At 38.0% G+C, this 17,234-nt stretch overlaps 1 protein-coding gene across 1 annotated transcript in view; it reads right to left on the reverse strand.

Annotated features, from left to right (window-relative positions):
• Nucleotides 1-516: 516 nt before the first annotated feature.
• The window catches only part of LOC108698803 (RAC-alpha serine/threonine-protein kinase-like), an 88,228-nt gene continuing 71,510 nt past the window's right edge, over nt 517-17,234 (reverse strand). Inside the window, exons 11-14 of the mRNA XM_018230617.2 lie at nt 14,382-14,596; nt 13,791-13,878; nt 8,524-8,626; nt 517-4,455 (exon numbers count right to left, since the gene is read on the reverse strand). Of these exons, the coding sequence (XP_018086106.1) occupies nt 4,376-4,455; nt 8,524-8,626; nt 13,791-13,878; nt 14,382-14,596 (486 nt within the window). The 3' untranslated portion in view covers nt 517-4,375. The remainder of the gene's footprint in view (nt 4,456-8,523; nt 8,627-13,790; nt 13,879-14,381; nt 14,597-17,234) is intronic.

The following is a 17,234-nucleotide window of genomic DNA, read 5'->3' on the forward strand; positions in this document are numbered from 1 at the left end:
AGTGTAAACCAGAGTAAAAAACCCAAAAATCATGAATGCAAAAAATATCTTCAAAGTGGTCAAGGGACCTTATGCCTCTACATAAATAACCTCAATGGGTTTTAGCTGGAGTATTTTCTGATTCGGGCTTTTAGCAGCTTCAGTTTTTTTTTTTAATTTTGAAAAATTCAAGTTTTTAGTGAACCAACCTGCGATAAACTTGATTTTTTTTGGGAAAACACACTCGATCTTTATTATAAAAAAAAAAAACCATAAAGTGACCATTTGCAATATAAAGTGTTCACACAAAAGTCACATAATTATCAATTCAGTCACTTTTGCAACATCTGAAAATGGCTATATATGGAATAAATGCACCTTTTATAGTATAGTATTGGGAGGGAGGACTGGACTTATTGTAGATAAAAACTGAATCTATTAACTCTGTGATCCAACATACAGTAGTCTCCATTATTTTCCCCAACAACACTTTCCAGATTTAATTTCAAGAGACGTTACAAAAAAAAACCAGACACGTTGGGTAAAGCAGTTTTTATTTTATGCATCAAGAGGGGAAACTGCATTGTGGTAAGTAAAAATGCTACTGCTTAAACATTAAAAAAGTCATGACAGGGCTCTTGCAATTTGTCTGTTTTTTGTTTTTTTTAATTCATTGGGAAATCTAAGATTTTTTTTTTTTTTAAACGTGTTCCCCTCTAAAATAAACATAATAAAATAATAGTAATGAACTGCAGTAAATATTTAAACAGAGAAAAAAAAAATAATGGAAACAAAAAAAAAAAGTCTAGGAGAAAGACAATCTATAACCAGGTACATTCATGTGCAAAAAGACATAGGTTCAGAATGGTTTTATAAAAAATAATAAAAGTAACAATACAAAATGGGGAACGTTACACTTGGAATAAAAAATAAACAAACGATCTTCACTTATAACACCATTATATTATGTATCTGTCTTCATAATTTGGTAAAACACTGTCATTGTATTTTGTTACTTTTACCTGTATTATCACATAATTAAGTGCTGCCAGCAATGTTTTTCCCCCATGGTCCTTCAATATATAATAGAAATAAAATTCTGCCCTTTATTTTTGTTGTTGTTGAAACATCCCTGTATACATTACCTAAAGGGAAGCCTTTGAACATGTCAATGTCTGTCTAATAGAGGAACTGGTGGCTGGGTCCAACAAACTGAATTAGTGCCGTCACCAGAGTTTCGAGCAGAGAGATGCATGCAGTTTATTTTGTTGTTGTTGCAGTTTCTCCTATCTCATTTGCTAACACAAGTCTGTACTAGTTCCTTTCCACAATCTAATATTCTACCGTTAAAAAATAAAACTCGGAATCAATGGATTTCAACTTCACATTTCTATGTGCTTCAGCGACGGTACAGAATAAAAACATTTTGGGCTGTTCCGCTGTCTGTTAGATCATTCATTTGCAAGGAAATCATACGCGCATCAGGAATGTTAAAAAAAACAGAAAATTGAGCATAGTCTAAAATATTAAATAATATGTACAGTGGGGTAATTACATTAAATGTCAAAATTAAAAGGCGATAGTTTTTTTTTAGAGCCATTGGATCAATGACAGTTCTACACACACTGCTTTGGATTCGATTATACTTCACTTTCAAGCAACAAACTTCTATCGACTTTCTGTTTTTCCCTCTTTTTTTTTTCCCGTTTAAAACAAAGTCTGGATAATCAATGACTATAAAAGCTTCGCTTTATTCTCTTCAGTTGCATATCCAGCAGCCATTCGTCCCTCTGGATAACGCCACGGTTTTGAATGTGGCCGTTTTTATTGCTACTTGCTTTGAGATATTGCAATCCAATTAGCCAGAGCGTGATTCTAATTTCACTTTGCTGAAATTCATTTGCATAATTCTCAGCCCTTGGTCCAACTTTCAGATTTCCTTCTCCCCCACAACTTACACATGGTATAACCTGGTGCTTATAAAAACCTGCATCAATTCCCTTAAATATTGCCATTAGGTAGAACGCGGATTAAGCACAAGTGTCAATCACAATAACAAATCCAGAGGATAATGCCTTGCACAGAACGCCGGTGCAGGGAAGTTACATGGCTCCGAGAACCTATCTACAGAAAAGTGCTCTAGGGATATTTTTTCTTCAATTTCCAGCAGTGTGCTCAGTCATTCTATAGTAAAACGCCCGATTGTCCGATAATGATATGATCAAAAACCTTTTTGAGAGCACCATCTTTTAACAGATGTAGAAAGCAGCAGCAAGGCTTCAAATAACTTTCCATGAAATCAGGCCAACCATGCATCTATAGCGTATGCTGGATTATCTCTGGCAAAATATAACCCTCCCAGCATGATCGCAGATCAATGCAACTGTCATGGTACAACAGGATAGCCATCAGTGCTCTGAATGGATGGGTCTAATTATAAAAATGATGAGGACGATAGCATGGACGGGTACAAAGTTGCAAAAAGTGGAAAGGATTTACCATGCTTTTCTACATAGTAAGTTAGGTTGAAAAAAGACACACGTCCATCAAGTTCAAACTTTTAACTCTGTTCTAACCTGCCTAACTGCCAGTTGATCCAGAGGGAGGCAAAAAAAAAAAAAAACAATTTGAAGCCTCTCCAATTTGCCTCTGACACAAGAAATTACAGTTTATACTTGGGAACTCCAAATATCCAAATATATAATAGGATCATGGAGCCCAAGGTATTAGAAGATGCAAATACCTACTGGTTGTGCCACAAGTATGGAAGCTGGTATTATCACTGGCCTATTTATTAACCCTGTCATGTTCCTGGTTGTATGAGGACAGTATTGACAGTGTGAGATTTCTAAGGTTGCCAAGTTTCTATATACGATTAGAGCCCTAAACAGCAAGAAACGATTCCTCGGCCTGCTGAATAACCGCATATGCCTAAATGCCTATCAAGCTCCGAGAGGTTGTCCATAAATATGTCCATCAATATTTAAACCGAATTGATTCTGTTATTAATGCAACTTGTATTTTCACCTAATTTTGCCTTAACTTGGAAGGGCGGATAGAGGCGCAATGACTGAATAACCCATTGTTTTTCCGGAGTACGCAGCTTTAAATGACATCTCTTATAACTCCCTAAATGTAACACACAAGCATTTTTTTTTTTTTAATTCACTTTCCAGACCTCTCATTTTGTACATGAAACACCTTTTAGAGCTTCAAGCTGTAGTTCCGAACAAGAACGGTTTCAGACTTTCGTTAACGTTATGCGATAAAGCGAAAAGACTTTGAAACACACAAGAAATTTTCCCACTATTCGTAGAGGTGTAGTGTTCTTTTTTTTTTCCCCTTAGTTTTTATTTTGTTTTGTGTTTCTGAACAGACAGTGAAGTATTCTAAGCACGTCTGCAGTTTCCTTTTAGGTAGGGTTTCATTGTTGGTTGAGTAGTTATTTAGACACATGCTCTCCAGTAAGGATGGGGCGTGTTGTGGGGTCTTGAGGTGTTAGTGAACAGGGATGCTGAGAGCTGTAACCCAGACACCTGTGAGGGACATCCCTGTTCTACTGTAGTAGCCTGAAAATAATGGCTATATTAGATTTACCATTAGGGATTCTAGCTGTGGAGGTACTGGCAGTTTTACTAGCAAACCCAAACTCTCATCAAGCATGCTACTAGTGCAGTGACTGGAGAAGAAAAGTACTCACTTTGCTAAGCCTGACTGATATGTATTGTCTTTCTACAGCAAGAAAAGAACTCTTGTTTGATTATATACCTCACTGAGGCTATAAATGCTGGTCCTCTTGTTGGTCTGCCATTGACTGACATTTCACGGTTATAAAAAGTGACTAAAGTACTCAAAACATGTTCATTTTCTATTATTGCACTACTATACCTTTTAATATTTCCTAACTACAATCCAATTGCCCACAGTTTGAATATTTAAATCTATGAAATAAATTAAAAATAATTATAATAAAAAAAAAAGAAAAGCAAAAATGTTGCCGACGTTGCGAGATAACCAGGGCGGGGCATGGAGACATTAAATTTATTCTTTAATTCATGTGATAGGCTCACTCTTCATTTGTTCGGCTGATGAGCACATTCTCAGACTGTGTGGAAACATCCAACACATAATATCAACGTTGACGTGAGTATGTACTGCGATACATACGCGAGAGCTTTCGAGGATGGCCTGGGGTTTTTCTTTGCAAATGTGGAAATGAGAGAACTGGTTCACATACAGACTTCATTTTCAGACATTCTTTTAAATCCTTCTTTATGGTCATACAAACATAGTTTGTAATTCATAGGCTATTGAAAGTCCTGTACAAAGTCTGATGATCTGACGTGCCCCAAAATGATGTCTGTGTTGCAATGGAAAAGAAACCGTTGCCGTAGAGCTAAGCATTTCCACTAGCGGAGTATGAAAACTGGGGGAAGTGAGGTCTTCTCTCGTTGTCCACAAATTCTAAATTATCATCTGGAGAAAGAAACAATACAATAAAAAACATGAATTTGGGTACATGGTGATGCCTTAAGGTGCATGTACAGATATGGGACCTGTTATTCAGAATGCTGGGTACCTGGGAGTTTCTGAATAAGGGATCTTTCTGTCATTTGGATCTTCATACCTTAAGTCTACTAGAAAATCAGTTAAAGGGATACTGTCATTGAAAAACATGTTTTTTTCCAAAACATTATTTAAGTGTTGCTCCAGCAGACTTTTACACTGAAATTCATATTTCAAAAGAGCAAACTGATTTTTGATATTTAATTTTCAAATATTACATGGGTTCAGACATATTGTCAGTTTCCCAGGTGCCCCCAGTCATGCGTTTTGATAAGTCACTCTTTACTGCTGTACTGCAAGTTGGATATCACCCACATCCCCCCCCTGCAGCAGAACAATGGGAAGGTTAAAAGGTAGCAGCCCCCTGGTAAATATAAGAACAGCACTCAATAGTAAAAATCCATGTCCCACTGCGACACCTTCAGTTACATTGAGTAGAAGAAACAGCCTGCCAGAAAACAGTTGCATCCTAAAGCGCTGGCACATGACCAGGCAAAATAATCTGAGATGGATGCCTAAACACCAATATTTTAAAACTAAAAAAATATATATCCTTTATTATTATTATTTGCTGTGTTAACAGTGTAATTTAGAAATAAAAACTACACGATAAAAATCATGACAGAATCCCTTTAAACTTTAAATAAACCCAATGATCTGGTATTGCTTTCAATAAGGATTAATTATAACTTAGTTGGGATCAAGTACAAGCTACTGTTTTATTATTACAGAGAAAAAGAATATAATTAAACATTTTGAATCATTTGGATAACATTGAGTCTATGGGAGACAGCATTCCTATAATTGGAGCTTTATGATTAAAAGGTTTCCAGATAGCAGATCTAAAGGCTTATGATATCTATATGTAGGCAACAGTAATTGTCAGTTCTGGCAGTTGCACTACATCTGGTACAGTATGACAAATCCTTTATGCATCAGCTCAAAGGGGGCATAAAACACATAAGTCTTCATCTTTTTTCCCCATGGACCAGGGAATCAGAACTTTTAAATCCGATTGCTGACTATTGGTAAGTCCAGGTGGATTTTGCATGTTAAATCTGTTTCTGTCGTAATAAAAATCAGCTCTGTGGCAAGTTTATATTTCTCTACTGTGGCATGGCAACCCTGCTAATCTGAAGTACTACACTCTCTGCACACAGATGGATAGAGGCTGTGACTGGCAATCTGTGGATTCTGGCAAATGCCTGAGGGGCTGCTGTACGATGCCATAGACACTCACTATTTATTGGGTCCATGGGGGACTGTTTAAGCCTCTGTGTAATTGAAAGGCCGGAGCCTATATTGAATCCCTGTCCAGACATGGACTTGGCTGAAGTATTATAACTACTGATTGTAGGGGCCGTTGTCCTGTACAGTCACTGAGATGCAAAACAAAATGACCTAGCAGAAATAGCACGGAAGTAGCATGCGAGTGCAACATGTCCTGGTGTACTTATTAAATTACTGTGGGGGTTGTTAGCTAGCCATGTGTCCTGGCAATCCATAATGTGTTATTTAGAGTGGGTGTTAAGTATGGACAATCTCTAATAAGAAACCAGACTCACAGAGCAGCATATGGATTCGTAGAATGAGCATGGGTCGGTAATGCTGTTACTAGAGCCACAATGAGACACTTGTCTGCAGCACAAACTAAAAGAATGAAGCCTTTGGCTGCTGCGGAACTTTTAGAATGCAGACTTCAATACAGATTCCATTTAAAGCAATAATTCTCATTTTTAGAAATGTTCCTTTTTTGTTAAAAATAACACAGTACCTTGTACTTGATCCCAACTAAGATATAATTAATTAATCCTTATTGGTAGCAAAACCAGCCTATTGAGTTTATTTCATGTTTAAATGGTTTCTTAGTAGGTATAGAGATCCAAATTACAAAAAAGATCACTTATCTGGAAAACCCCAGATCCCAAGCATTCTGAATAACAGTTCCCCTACCTGTATTTGTAACAGAGCATTGCCACATTATGGAACCCATTTTTATATCACTGCAGCTCTAAGGTCCCTTCATTATTTGGGGGGAAAAACCCACAGTCATTTGTTTACAATGTACTTCTATGAAAATGGAGATCTGACGTAATCAAATGACTGGGTAGAACTAATTTAGGCCTAATGGTGGCAGATATGTCAATAATTACGCCAATTCTTAACTGACACCAATATCACCCTTTTAATATGGCTGCTGCTATATATGTAAAAATTAGGTATCCAGGATTCCACCTTTTTCAGCAGGATTTGGATAGGGCCAAACCAAATCTGAATCCTAATTTGCATATGCAAATTAGGGGCAGGGAGGGAAATCGCGTGACTTTTTGTCACAAAAAAAGAAAGTAAGAAATGTTTTCCCTATTAGGATTCAGATTCAGCTCGGTAATCGGCCAAATCTTTAGTGAAGGATTCGGGGGTTCGGCCCAATCCAAAATAGTGGATTTGGTGCATCCCTAGTAAAAATACAAGCAGTCTATATGTAATGAATATGTTTCTTTTGCTTTTCTGCTCCATATAGTGTTCATAATCAGAGTAGTGCAAAGTCAATTCTTCATTTCTCTCCTGTTTAGAATGAGGCGAATCATATAGCATAAACTACTATAGAATGATATTTGATGTATATCGTTTCACACACCAAGGGGCAGATTTATCAAAGGTTGAGGTGAAGTTTCGAAGTGAAAAACTTCGAATTTCGAGCTATTTTTTGTGTACTTCGACTAGGGAATAGTCATACTTCGAGTCGAATTTGAAAAAACTTCGAAGGTCGAATTTTTTTTTGAAGTATTGTCTCTTTAAGACTTCGACCATTCGCCACCTAAAAGCTGCTGAAGTGCTGTTTTAGCCTATGGGGGACCTCCTACAACCTGTATAGAGGCAATTGGGGGAATTTGGGAGATCGAAGGTCGAAGTTAAAAAAAAACTTTGAATTGAAGTACGATTCGAAGTAGGCCGAATTCGGCCCACTTCGACCCCAAAAAAACTTCGACCTCCATTTGATTGGTCTTTTTGAATCGAAGTTCGAAGTTTTTTTTAAACTTTGACCTTTGATAAATCTGCCCCAAGTGTGTAACTAATAGACAAATATAATTTTCTAGTACATAAAAAGAAAGATGTTTCGACACTTTTCTTAAAGACATATACTCATATTTATCATATTTATTCATATTTATATATTCATATATTGCTCAATATTTATATCAAACTTTTTGAACAAGACCATTCCAGTATTTTCTATTATTGTAACAATTACGTATTCACTACTTATCTATAATCATATATTTTTCTACTCAAACAGTTTTCTACAATGCCTTTATATAATCATCTTGCTCGTTGCTAGTTGTTTTTAGATTGTATATAGCTTTTCTCCTTTATTTATAATTTTTTGTGCTTTTTGTACACATTTTCTGTATATTTTCTGTGTATTTTCTGTATTTGGGCATATTTTGCCTTGAAATTTGGACTAGATGTGATTTTTCATTTTTTCCTTTCTCCTCCCCCTCCCTTTTGATTGGTGGTACAGCCTTTAAATACTGATCCATATCTGTGTACACTCAAGCCTATGATTAAGTGTCCAAGTGACACGAAACGCGTCAGGCAAGAGATGACTATAAAGCTTCATCTTTGAATTTACTATTTTTCTGGTCCGATCAATACGTGAGTTTGCCAGTGTGCCCGGCACCAGCATTTATGCTTTTTCTATACGGATTGTCCGCTCCCCTGAGCTGAGGGGCTGGCGCACCCGGGCCACGTCTTTGCATATGCAAATTAGGGGCAGGGAGGGAAATTGCGTGACTTTTTGTCAGAAAACAAGGAAGTAAATGTTTTCCCCTTCCCACCCCTAATTTGCATATGCAAATTAGGGTTCGGATTCGGTTCGGTATTTGGCTGAATCCAAAAAAGTGGATTCGGTGCATCCCTACTGAAATTGCAAGTGAAATAAATATTTCTCGAAAGTAAACCGAGTGAAACAAATACCTTGGTCAGGCGGTGTTATGGTGATCATTTGCGCTGTGAATTCTTCATCAAAATACCTTGTGTCTGTTTCTGACGTTACTTGTGGCTTAAATGGGGGTATAAGCTGAAAAAACAAAACATAGTGGATTTTGTAGACAAGGAGAGCTTTTATGCCCTTGTTACTCAAACTAGAAAGACTTGTACCAATGTTTTATATATAGAATGATAGGTGGATAGTCACATTCACAACCAAAACACAGCAATACGTTCAATATGTACCACACCCCAAAATCTGTGATAATCTCAATACTTCCCCTTGCAAGTTTCCACATACTTCCTATGCTTAGAGCTGTACATTTTAGCCAAGTAGGATAATCAGTTCTTTAGAATAAACCTGAATGGGGAAGATTATTGCCCTGAATATACTGAATAAAATGTGAGGAGTAGAATTCATTTAATCAATGGCAATGACAGTTCCTTGAGCAGGCAAACCGCTCATTCACATCATTTAGCAGCTACATTTTATGAGCAAGATAAAGCAGTGCACGAGAGGGACAATTTATGAGGTGCTTTAACAGTTCATACACTGTCGGGCGCAGCTCATACACAGGGCTGAACTGTAAGAAGCATAACTTCTAGCTTTTATGAGCAAGGTAAAACAGTTCATATAAATGATTGCTGAACACCAGAAAGCAATTTAATAATACGTTCTACTAACATGTAACATGATTCAGATTCTCGCAGGGGTAATTCTTTCCAGAAAAGCCACTGCTCATGCATTCCGTAGCCAGTCATAGTTTGTGTTCCAGCTATTTTTATTTAGTATGTGCCCTATGCAAGGCCTTGAGCATCCACAGCTCTGGCACAAAAGCACACACGGGTCCTTAGTTTTCCATCATAAAACTTCTTAAAGGGGAACTATAACTAAAATGAAAATGTAATATAAGCTTCAGCATACTGAAGAAACTTTCTAAATACAATCAATTAAATATTCTGTACCATTTCTGAAATAATCAAGTTTATCTTCACTATCCCTCTCTCAGCATCTTTTTCTCTTCATTCTCTCTTCATGCAGGAGGTGGGTGTCAGATGAATAATCCAATATATCTTATAGGGGGGCTTCTTTTGCCTAGAAGATGTATTAGAGTTCACTCTATTAAATTAAACAAACATCCTGTCTCTCTACATGCAGAATTTGTGCAAAAGGCAGTTATTTTGTTAGATTATGTTTGTACTGGAATCAGCTATTTAAGTGACCTCTAATACATCTGTTAGGAAGGGAGCCACCTATAAGATATATTGACATATATCTGACACCAACTGCTGCATGAAGAGAGAATGAAGAGAAACAGATGCTGAGAGAGGAATAGTGAAGATAAACTTGATTATTATTTCAGTAAAAATGCAGAATTGCATTTAGAAAGTTTCTTATTTCAGTATGATAAAGCTTATATTACATTTTCATTTTTGCAATAGTTTCCCTTTAACTTGGCCTATCATTGTCTATTGACCCATACAATATAGTACAGGTATGGGATATGCAAAAAGTTCTAAAAATACATCAATACCCATAGTGTCTTATTAAAACAATCTCTTCATTTTGACTGGGGTTTTCTCTGTAATAAGACAATGCCAACCCAAAGCCTAAACCAGCCCCACACCAGCTGAACTGGGAGAGGTTTTTATATTCAATAGGGAACGGCTTGATCAATGTAAGTCCTTTTTCTAAACTCACATACTGGGGGTGATTTATAAAGACTGGGCAAATTTGCATCTGGGCAGTAATCCATTGCAACCAATCAGATGATTGCTTTCATTGTTCAACCTGCAGCTGGATGAAAAAAGCTAATCACTGATTGGTTGCTAAGGGTTACTGCCCAGGTGCAAATTTGCCCAGTCTTTTTAAATGAGCCATACTATGTTTCTTGAGTAAAGGCAACATTCCAGACAAATAACAAAAGCTGCTCAAGGCCCCAGTTGTCAAATATCAGAATATCAGCCAGAGGCATGATCCACTGCCAGTGCCAAAGATAATCATTCCCACTTATATAAAGAAAAATGCACAAACAATACAGGAATTAGGTTTTATCTCATCAAAATCATTTTTATATTTCCATAGTGCCATTTACCAAATGACCATGATTTACCCAAGCAAAAAGAAGAATTCTAAACAGCCCATTTGATGCTAAATCTAGCCTATGAACTACACATATAACTTTAGCTAGAAGCAACAACAGGACATGGAGTTTCCAAACTCCGCAAGTGGAAAAAAAAATTGTCCCCATAATAGAAATGATAATGTCAGGAAAACTCTTTTTGCAGAGGCTCAAGGTGGAAGACTCAATTTTCTTTGTCAGTCTATTACTCTTTAAAACATAAAAGCCTCAACAGGAGACCCCCAAGCTCATGCTTTGCCAGTCAATGCATAAAGGGCTGACACCCGTGGAGAATGAGTGGGATCACTGAAATTTTAATCCTTAGAACAAAAACCATTGTAAGGCTGATCTCACAGAAAGGAAAAGAGGAGCTTATGTCCAGAGAGAGGTGTCTTTAATAAAGAAAAATAAATAAACTTGTAAAATGTTGGTAGCATAAGGAAATAATATTAAAAAAACACTTGCTTCGCTGTTAAAATCATTTATTTACGTCATAGATTCAGGAAAAAGTAATGAGAAAGGATTTTATGGCACATATTCAGGGGCATACAGGGTATTTATTAATTAATTCAAATTTTTTTTTGTGTGTCAAATTTCACACATTCGGATTTTAATCCCCAAATTCCAATGTAAATTTGAATATGAGATTGATCGCACCTCGACCATGAAAACAGTTCTAATTCGAATACTTGCCACCTAAACCTGCCAAGTTTACAAGTCAATGGCAGAGGTCCGTTGACTCCTTTCTAATTGCCTTCATGACATTCAAGTTTTTTTTTCAGAGGAATTTTCGGGTCAGGACTATTCGATTATTAGACGTTCAAATTTTTTCTTAAATAACCTCCCCTTCGAGTTCTGAGTATATTTGACTTTACTACAGTACAAATTCGTAAATCTGCCCATAAATGTATCTCCCCAAAATGTTTACATATTTTTATGAAAAATGTAATCCGATCTTTTTTAGACATCAGTATGGTTTCTTGAAATTTGCTGGGTGTACAAGATAATGACATGTACTGTAATATAGAATGATGTATGGAAAAGTAATTGCTCCCAAAACTTTAATCAACCAAATTAAGATGGCAGTAAGAGTAAACTGAATATAATCAGGCCTAATCTGGGTCAGCACTGTCCGATATAATTACCAGCTTCTAACTTAAACCTTAGACCGTCAAAACAGAATTTTAGAGGTCCATTATTTCATATTCAAAGCATTCTGAAGACTTCTGGGAGAAAAAAACATTTGTAGAAAAGCTCTCAGTTTGGATAAGGTTGCACAGCCTTTGCTAAGGCTCTAAATCTCAATCAACCACAGTGAGAGCCCTACTCAATATATGGGTCAAGCCTGGAAGAGTAGACATCCTATGAAAAAGTCTCCAACAGCAAGGCCAACAATCGTTTGGTGAAGAAAAGAAGTGTATCTATAGTTCACAAAATCGCACTTAGATTTTTGTCAAGAAATCCATGGTCTGATGAACAGAAGTAGAACTTTCTAGATAATCCCATTATGTCTGGCTGGAGCCAAATACAACATTTTCTACCTACTATTGATAATAATGCAAGATGGGGCCTGTGTGGCTGATGATGTTCTACTGACACAGGACTTGGACATTTTCTACACAAACAAACATATAGTCCACTTTGTAAAAGCAATTTGTAAAATCAAAAAACTTTTCTTGTGTGGTGTCTATACTAATTGTACCTTGTTTTCTGGAGGATTTTCAAACTTTAATAATGTAATCTAACATGTCTCCCTGAGATCCTTCATGTGTTGGTCCCTGTCTCAAAATTTCCTTATGACTTAAATTGTTGTTGTTGCTTTTGGAGACAATTGCAATGAAAAGCTAATCAGGCACAGATACAGCTCTCTGTTCTGGCCTCAAAAATGTTCAGTGCTCCCATTACTTGGGCACATGAACTAATCCTTACTGATTTTAGGGGAAGTCTCGCCAGGCCTGATACACATTCCATTAGCCTTTGCTTGCCAAGCCATGCTCCTCAACAGGAGTCTGATGAAACAGATAAATGGCTCAACCAGAGAAGGGTCTCCTGACACAATCTCATACAGGTGTGACTTTTCCATTTGTGAGTGCCTTACCAGTAGGGATGCACCAAATCCAGGATTCGGTTCGGTTCGGGATTCGGCCAGGATTCTGCCTTTTTAAGCAGGATTAAGATTCGGCCGAATCCTTCTGCCTGGCCAAACGGAATCCTATTTTGCATATGCAAATTAGGACAGTGAGGGAAATCATGTGACTTTTTGTCACAAAACAAGGAAGTAAAAAATGTTTTCCCCTTCCCACCCCTAATTTGCATATGCGAATTAGGATTTGGTTCAGTATTCGGCTGAATCTTTCGTGAAGATTCGGGGGTTCAGCCGAATCCAAAATAGTGTATTCGGTGCATCCCTACTTACCAGCAAGAAGGTAGGTGTGTGAACGAGAAGAGCTTTAGGAATCATCTCATGTAGAATAAAATATGAACAAGTATTTCAACTTGGCTTTGCTTCTTTGTTTTGTGACCATTTACAACAGCTCTAAGAAACTATAATTCTGCTGTACACTCACTGAAAAGTTGGGGTCAGCTTGAAGTACCAACAAATTACACTGGCCTCACTGAATATTGCCACATAAAATAAAAAAGTAACAGAATGCCATAGAAGCAAATTTGAAAGACTGATAAAATGGAAAGTCACAAGGACTCTCCAAATACAAATTCTGCACTCAACCTTATAAAGACATCGCTTGCTCTGCAATAAAGTAATGCGGCTTCAACTGATGAATGCACAGTGCCTCCCTGCCTGACAATTAACGTAGAGCCCATAGAGTGCTCATATATTGAATTGCTGCACCATGCAAACCAACTTTAGTGTGCCATTAAAGCTATATGCATGCATCCTTTCCTCCAAACCAAAGGCTGGATGAGATTGATGGATCAAATGCAATGATGAGATGCATGGCAAATGCAATGACTGGCTAAGCTCACAGCACTACAGGGAACCCCACCCCCCAAAATCTCAGTTGGTGAGCTTGCTAGTCAACAATTTCAATATACCAAGATTCATTCCCAGCTGCACTTTGACTTGGGCATACACAACTGCTCCTCTGAGTGTTTTCTGTGACATATAATTACCTTCTTCTCGTAAACATCTTGCCATACAATTCCAGCAAAAAATTTGTGTTGCATGATTTCTTTTGCATCGTCTGGCCCGCCACCTAACCTGCACATTGTAAAAGAGAGAATCTGTTAGGAGAATACAGTGTGAGCAGCGGCACTGGACTGGACAGGAATGGCACATATTTGTTAAAGCTTCTTTTTTTTTTTTAGAATTGCATTTGAATATTAAAATCAGATGTTCTACATCAAGGACAGGCAATCTGTGTATTTTTGCTTCTTGCTAAACAAGTGGTTTTTGGTGTCCTGGGTCTTGTGATTTAGTAAAAAATTAGAAAACCACAGGTTGCAGATCCATCTCTTCATTCCTTGCTGCAATGCTGCTGTGGAACTACATCTTCTAGTAACTACACAGACTATAAATAACCGTGCTGTTCATTCCACCCTTCTGCTTGTGTTTGGCTCGTTGGACACTGGGGCTTTACATTTTGGCTCATGTACTTTGTTAAAACCAAACCAGAGGTTTATCAGCCAAACTGATCATTTTAAATGATATGATACTATGAGAGGCAAGTACTAGAACATCAAATGTCAAATCTCCTCACAAACCTTTGCTTAGGGTCCTTCTTCAACAAACCAGACAGCAAAGACTTTGCTTCTGGCAATAAAGTGCGTGGGAATCGAATTTCTTCCATAAGGATAAGTTCAAACAATTTTTCATGGTCTTGGTTGTAAAAAGGGAGGCGCCCACACATCATCTCGTACATCACTACGCCCAAGCCCCACCAGTCTACAGCACGACCATAGTCATTATCTTCTAGCACCTAGAAAACAAGCACAGAGGGATTAAACACAATGTAGCTTATTTTAAACAAAATCATTAGTGAAAATATGACTTAAATTAGAATAACTATAACATTCTGACATTTTAACCTCCTATGCCTTCAAGCTGCCGTTCCTTGTTTGCTTGCTTAAATGTCTTTCTTCTTAAAGTTTTATAGCAGGACCTTATAATGGCACACAGTCTGTGGATCTCTTTGGGCAAGGAACGGACACTCATCATTAAAAATAATGTACTTCTTTAGGCCTATGGAGGCCCAGTTGGGAGAGGACCCACTCAATAGGCTTATGTAGTCCTTGTCCCATGGGACTTTCCACCCTGCCCAGTAAATATCTGGCAGTTTTAAGGTCAGCTATCTTTCAGACAGGCAATCAGACGCTGGTGACTTGGACCTTTAGTTCAGAAGTATGCCATATTGGGAGACTAAACTTTGTTTATAGCAACACCAGCTCCCCTTTGAACTACTTCAGATTACTGCACTATATCTGGGTAAATGCTCCTTAAAAGAGAAGGAAAGATTAAAACGAAGTAAGCTTTATCATAAAAGTCTATATGAATATACCAGTAAACCCTCAAAGTAATGCTGTTCTGAGTCCTCTATCAAAAGAAACACCACATTTCTTTCCTTCTATTGTATACACATGGGCTTCTGTATCAGACTTTCTGTTTTCAGCTTTAACCTCCAGGGCAGGGCTTGAGCATGCTCAGTTTGCTCCTCTCCCCCCTCCCTTTCCCTCCCTGCTGTAATCTGAGCTCAGAGCTATGAGCAAGCAGGGAGAGACTCAGGCAGGAAGTGATGTCACAGCAAGCTAATAAGGCAGCTGCTATCCTAAACAAACCGAGACCATGTTTAGAGCCATTCTAAAGAATAAAAATGGTGTTCTAGCTTGCACTGTTTTGGCTTATCTATTGGCAATAAACTGCCTTGGTAGCTTTCCTTCTCCTTTAATGACCATTAAATACTTTTTTTCTTTCTTTGTATTTTATTGACTTTATTATGCCCACCTGCCACCCCCACCACCAGGGTTAAAATATTGCCCCTAAGCTTCTGCAGAGCAGCACTAAACTCTATATCCCCAATTGCATACACCTAAGCTTTTATTCAGTTACGTACAATCTTTAAGACTGTATTGAAATGGAAGCATTTATCGTTCGTTTCATACCCCCGGGTCATAATAAAACCTTGTTTCATTGTAAGCACATTTCCATCAGGTAAGGTTGAAGATAAATTTCCTTTGGGCTCAATTAGTAAATATAAAAAAGCATTCATGCTACGAGAGTGCCTCTTTTCCTGGCCGTTATTCTGCTTGGCTGCTATATAACGTACATTTGGCTTTTCTTTATCACATACTAGAACGCAGGGACACTTGCACTTACCATGATGTCTTTGGCCAGCACTACAGAGGTGGCAACTTGGTGTCATGACCCTAAGCTTTACAGCACCTCAATATTACACATAAGTTAATATCTCTCCATTTATATGTTCTTTCAGCTGCTAAGCGTTTGTGGGAGTTGTAGTTCAGAGCAGGTGGAGAGCAGCACGCCTGTCACAGCCGACCTCGGCAATACAAGGATTTGATTTAGTGCAAAGTTCTGCTGATTTAGTGCAAAGACGGCACACACTGGAACAGGAGGTTAACAAGCCTTTCTTTATAGCCCTCTAAATCTCATCTTGCTACCGTTGTCGCTGTTCATTTGAGAAGTTTCTATATTGCATATGGCAGTTTATATCTTTCCACATGTTCATGCTGTACTGCCAGTCTGTACCGATAAGAGCTAGAAAGCATTATGGCCCATTAATTCTATTACAAGATTGTTAATGGCTCCTAAATTCACGTTACTGTACTAAACACGCCTAATGATCACCAGATCTGTTCGTTATCGTTATTCTCATTCACCAGGACATCTCATGAATGGATCCCTTGATAAATTCTAACTAGGGATGTGGCTGAATTACTGAATGAGCCTAATGCGGAGAAAAAACGTCTTATTTAATAAATGGAAGCCCCCCTCCCTCGCCTGTTTTGTTTTGCTCCCTACATATGTTAAAATGGAACTTTTACAGGAGCAGAAAGAAGGCATAAGACCTGCTTTTAAAACCAAGAAGCTGCCAGGTATTGGATTACCCCACACAGGTCTATTTACAGCATCTCCAGCAGGATGATTCACACCAAACGACAGCTGGTTCTACAGCTGCCCCATATATGTACAAGAGCAACACAGCTGCCGGCCTGCTAGGATTCCGGGAGCCAAACTCATCCTTTATCAGTAAAATCCGACGAGCTGTGCGACACATTCTCTGACAAAGTCACTTACCAGATCTATTAACCAGTGCTCCGTACAGTTTATTTGCTCTTTTTGGTTCTTTTGTGTATCATGAAGCTGAGCCTGCAGTTAAACCCAGCACAATGCATACCGTGTACATTATAGGGTTTATATACAAGCACACTAAGGGTGGTGGCACACACGGAGATTTAGCCGCCTTTGATAAATATTCGCTACTGCGGGCGACTAATCTCGCCAAAATGCCTTCACACCAGGCAAGAATGCGTCGCTTCGGTTTTCCGAAGTCGCCTCACAAGGAAACATCCGGCGACTTTGGAAGACCGAAGTGACACTTA

Source organism: Xenopus laevis, chromosome 8L, assembly GCF_017654675.1.
Source record: "Xenopus laevis strain J_2021 chromosome 8L, Xenopus_laevis_v10.1, whole genome shotgun sequence".
NCBI lineage: Eukaryota > Metazoa > Chordata > Amphibia > Anura > Pipidae > Xenopus > Xenopus laevis.